Here is a 4,286-nt window from a genome sequence, read left to right as displayed (position 1 = left end):
TCAAGCCATCCTGCTTTTGGTGGAATTAACCTAACCAAAAGCATCTTTCTCGAGAGCTGTTGTCCCACCTACTGCTGCACAAAAACAATTGGAGTCAGGTTAAGATCCTGACCCCTTTCTCGCTTTGGCAATTCTGCTTCGACTCATGTTCCACATAAATATTGTTGCCTGGGTGAGAGCATTAGGCATAAAGTAATGCAACTAGGATCCTTCGTTTGAGCTAATTGTACTTGTGCTCTCTCTGTGGTTTGTCACCTGATAAGTGAAGAACGAAGACTGAAGCCCGGGGTGCTCAAGTAACCCGGAGCTCCTGCGGAGTCCACGAAGTACAGCTGACCGAGATGGCTGTGACATCAGTTGCTTCATCTTGGCTTGCATGCGAGTCTTCTTGTCGTAGTCAGTGCCTGCTTGCACGCAAATTCTAGAGCATGGCCATGGAATCAGTTTCTTTATTGCTGCAACGACACTGGTTGCTTCTGCAAGGTAGAACTCAAAACAGGAGAAGCTTTTGTTGCCATTGCAAGCATCACACACCATGAACACCGGTTGCCGCTGCAAAAAAACCAGAACACGACGAGAAGGTGGTGGTGGTGTTGACCGTGAGCATCACAGCGTGCATGGATTCAAAGCGGCCCTGACAAGTGACGACGACAGCGACATCCATATCTTCCCATTACAAGGAAAGCAAGTTATAGGATATTGTGGCAGGGATAGCCTTCCCGGCCATAATGGCGTTCTTTAATGGTGCGTCGGTACTACCACCGGGAGCAGTAAACTATGCAACCCACCGTGTAACCTATCGCCATCAGAGGCAGGCACGACGAACAAGGAGAAAGAGTTGGTGGGAGATGGAATCAAAGCATGATGTGACCATATCAATTCATTCGGCTTCCCTCCTTTATTCATCGACCCAACCCTTTTAATTTAATGATCTGACATGGTGAGGATAGGATTTATATAAATATACAGAGATGCTCTGCTTGATTTCATGTTCCTCGTTAGGGAATTCGATGATATCATTGGCTGTCGAAGGTTGCAATTCGGGTTGGACTCACTCAGCTGGGATTTATTGGATGCATTTGCTTGCTTGGTGGGGTTCATCAAAGCAGTAGGATCAGAAAACAAATATGGTTATCAGAATAACAATGACTTCGGGTTGGGTTCTGGTTTTCTAGGCCCAATGCTGCCTTAAAGGTTCAGATTCAACTAAGAAGACGTTCTTCGAAGTTCCACTTCGCCATGATTCATCCACCCTCTGCTATCATTTCTTAGGGCATATGAACTGAGGCAGCAAATTCTTCTTTTCATGAGTCCATGCACTTGGTGTTCTGATCATGCAGAAGTCGCTATGTTTGAAAGTGACAAAATAGAAGACGTGAGACTTGTTTGTAGTCATGAGATCAATTCAATAGTTATGGAGACACTAATTTAGTGTCACAAAGGAGATCCAAATCTACCAGCTGATTCATGGTACGGTTGCTGTGGTCTTTTGGAGGATTTGTACAGTTGCTGCGTTCTTTTGGAGGACTTGTACAGTTGCTGCGTTCTTTTGGAGGACTTGCACAGTTGCTGCGTTCTTTTGGAGGATTTGTACAGCTACAAAACAAACACTTAAAATTCATAGGTTGAGACCACCAAAACTGTAGTCTGATCTGAATCACCAACTGGTACTTGTCAGACACCATTCCACCACAAATTCATGATCAACAGCTAAGAGTACATGAAGCCAAAACCAAGAATCCCCCACCAGATAGAAAGTAGACAGGGTCCAGATCAGCTAAACCAAAACCACAGGCAGCTCCACCCAGTTTGTAACTGCTTACGATTAATATCATTCATCAAACATCTGCGCAAACATTTCCACTGTTGGCAGGTTGATGCTGCAAGTTTTAAGATTCTCATCGATCAAACACCTGCAAACTGGGTAAACTTGCATGCCTGAAGCAATGATCTGCAGGTGGATCTTCTTTATTCTTTGGATCGTTGCTTCTGAATTGACAACACATCAAGTTTATGCAAAGCAGCAGCAACCCAACATACTGGTCGGCACTGCAATATTCGCCATCTGCTACTACGGACATCTGAGTAGAATATCCATTTCTCCATCTCATGTAGGGTACAAAGCGTGAAGCGTCGCAGGCATACAGCCATAGTCTTCTTTGGTACGGACTGCAATATGATTTTTGACATGAGATTGTTTCTCTTACAGGATATTTACTTGTGGAATTCATAGTCCATTGCCCTCTTAGTTTGGTCGTGATGGTGATGAAGCTTATCAACTCTGTGAGATTTTGCCCTACACAAATTACTAGTTTTCAGAAGCTAGGAATCGTGAACACCTTTGATAGAAGAGCTGATATCTCTGATGCATGTGCATTGGAACAGGAGAAAGACCGAGGTTCGATCACAAGAAATGGTTGATGACAGTGAAAATAATGATCAATTGATCACACAGTGCCTTCACCGGTTTACTAGCTCACTCGAACGCTTCTTACCTTCCCTCACACGACAGAAACATACTATGAGCTCACACTGTCACGATCTAATAATTAGCCCATGAGTGCAAGAGTCAACGTAGCTCTCCCAGAGGGAAAGCAATGCTCAACCTCGAATTAGGCCACAAGAGAGAGCCATCAACAAGGTAGCTGCATCCCTTTCATCTTGCGGGAACACTTCATAGAACGCTGAATTGGAACTCAGACCGATCTCGACATCTTCCACGCCGAGCTGCTTCTGAGAAGTGCTTGCAGTGGTGATCTTGCACCGCTTCTTGAATGGGAGAGTTCGACGTATGTTTGGCTTCTTCTCTTTCCGTATCTTAGTTGGAGCATCACTGCGGATTAGTCCTCCGCCGCCTTTGGCAGCAGCTTCCATGGCCCGTCGCGCCTTCCGCTGTCTTATCCCGCAAGCATTACAAAGGGACTGCACAAAGAAGGACGGGCAAGATAAACAACTCGGACTGCAGTTACATTTGCCCGTGGTTCATTTGGGAGCCTCCAAAACATTAACAGTTGTATACCTTGGGGCCGCGAGGGCCACCTCTCCACAGAGGAGTTTTTGTTGTCTTGCAGATGGAGCAGACTCTGGTAATATCAGCTGGAGGATTGATGCTGCAATTGGTTTGCCTGCATCCCCTCGGTATGCCATCTTCCGAGTTCGTCGTCTTCTTCATGATCCGCATCTCAGAAGACATCCACTGATGACGTTCTTCATCTTTGCACCAATTCAACTCGATCGTCTTCCCGATATCTTGATCTCTGGTGGGACGTGATATCCAATGATCACTCGACTGATCCATGGTCTGCCATAAATTAGTTGCAAGCATCAAGTCCTGTTGCACCAGAACTAGTCATGAACTATATTTGGTGCAGCAGAAGTTACTTGCCTCTTGTTGCGGTAGCTGTTGCCGGGGTGGGTGGAAACCTCTGCCATCTGCTCCATGCTCATGGGGGTTTCCTAAGAGAAACGGACATGAGAATGGAGAAGTATCATTTGCTACTGCAAAGATCGGACGATCAATAGTTTGATCTTCGTCTCCCTCTGCCATGGAGATAGCAGAAAAGCGGCTCAAATGGAATGGAAGCAGAGAGAGAGAGAGAGAGAGAGAGAGAGAGAGAGAGAGGAGGCGGAGGAGAAGGAGGAGGAGGAGGAGTCGAAAGGTGAGGAGGTGGGGCGTAGGGATGTAGCCTGGCTCTCGGTCCTTTCCAAGATAAGTACCAAAGAGGAGAGGACGCTGGGCCAAGATGCCAACATCAGCGGTGACCAGTGGTTGATCAATCAAATGCGCAGACCAGTAATTATCTTCTTCACCGAGGTAAAAGAGAATCAACATCAGTGTGGGGCTTAGCACACAAACCCAAACCATATCAGAGAGGCACCACGCAGCACAACACAAAAGAGAGATGATGGAACGCCGAAGGGTCCATCGCAACTGCACATGAACACAATCTTCCGCGTCGAGGACGATGGGCGTGCATGGCGGCAGCATTTGGTGCGATGGTTACTAAACCAGAAGAGTGGCTGAGATCTCAGCTTCACTTGGTACTCTGTTTCTGGGTACCACTGCAAGACCTGTCTCTTCTCCCCATCTGCCGCTTCGCATACCTCCATTCGTATGAGCCAAATCTGGCAATTCGCTGTTCTCGTGATGATCCCACAAATTTTACCGCTGGCGGATGCCGGGAAGTTACCATCTCCAAACCAAGGAAACTGATGATGTCAGATCTTCGTAGACAAAGATCATCTCATAAACCATAAGATCCAAAGGATCCGTGGGAAGCTTGTCC

At 46.6% G+C, this 4,286-nt stretch overlaps 1 protein-coding gene across 1 annotated transcript; it reads right to left on the bottom strand.

Moving 5' to 3' along the window:
- Window positions 1–2,266: 2,266 nt before the first annotated feature.
- Window positions 2,267–3,873, bottom strand: LOC135605034 (protein CYTOKININ-RESPONSIVE GATA TRANSCRIPTION FACTOR 1-like). The gene is made up of 3 exons (XM_065094710.1): window positions 3,386–3,873; window positions 3,020–3,301; window positions 2,267–2,922 (listed from the first exon to the last, which is right to left on the bottom strand). Exons 1-3 carry the CDS (start codon window positions 3,863–3,865, stop codon window positions 2,602–2,604), a joined length of 1,083 nt encoding a protein of 360 aa, XP_064950782.1. The 5' UTR covers window positions 3,866–3,873; the 3' UTR covers window positions 2,267–2,601.
- Between the last annotated feature and the right edge of the window lie 413 nt (window positions 3,874–4,286).

This window comes from Musa acuminata, chromosome BXJ2-2 (genome assembly GCF_036884655.1).
Source record: "Musa acuminata AAA Group cultivar baxijiao chromosome BXJ2-2, Cavendish_Baxijiao_AAA, whole genome shotgun sequence".
NCBI classification, from domain to species: Eukaryota; Viridiplantae; Streptophyta; class Magnoliopsida; order Zingiberales; family Musaceae; genus Musa; species Musa acuminata.
The sequence above is the reverse complement of the archived record's forward strand: the minus strand, read 5'-3'. Positions and strand labels throughout refer to the sequence as shown.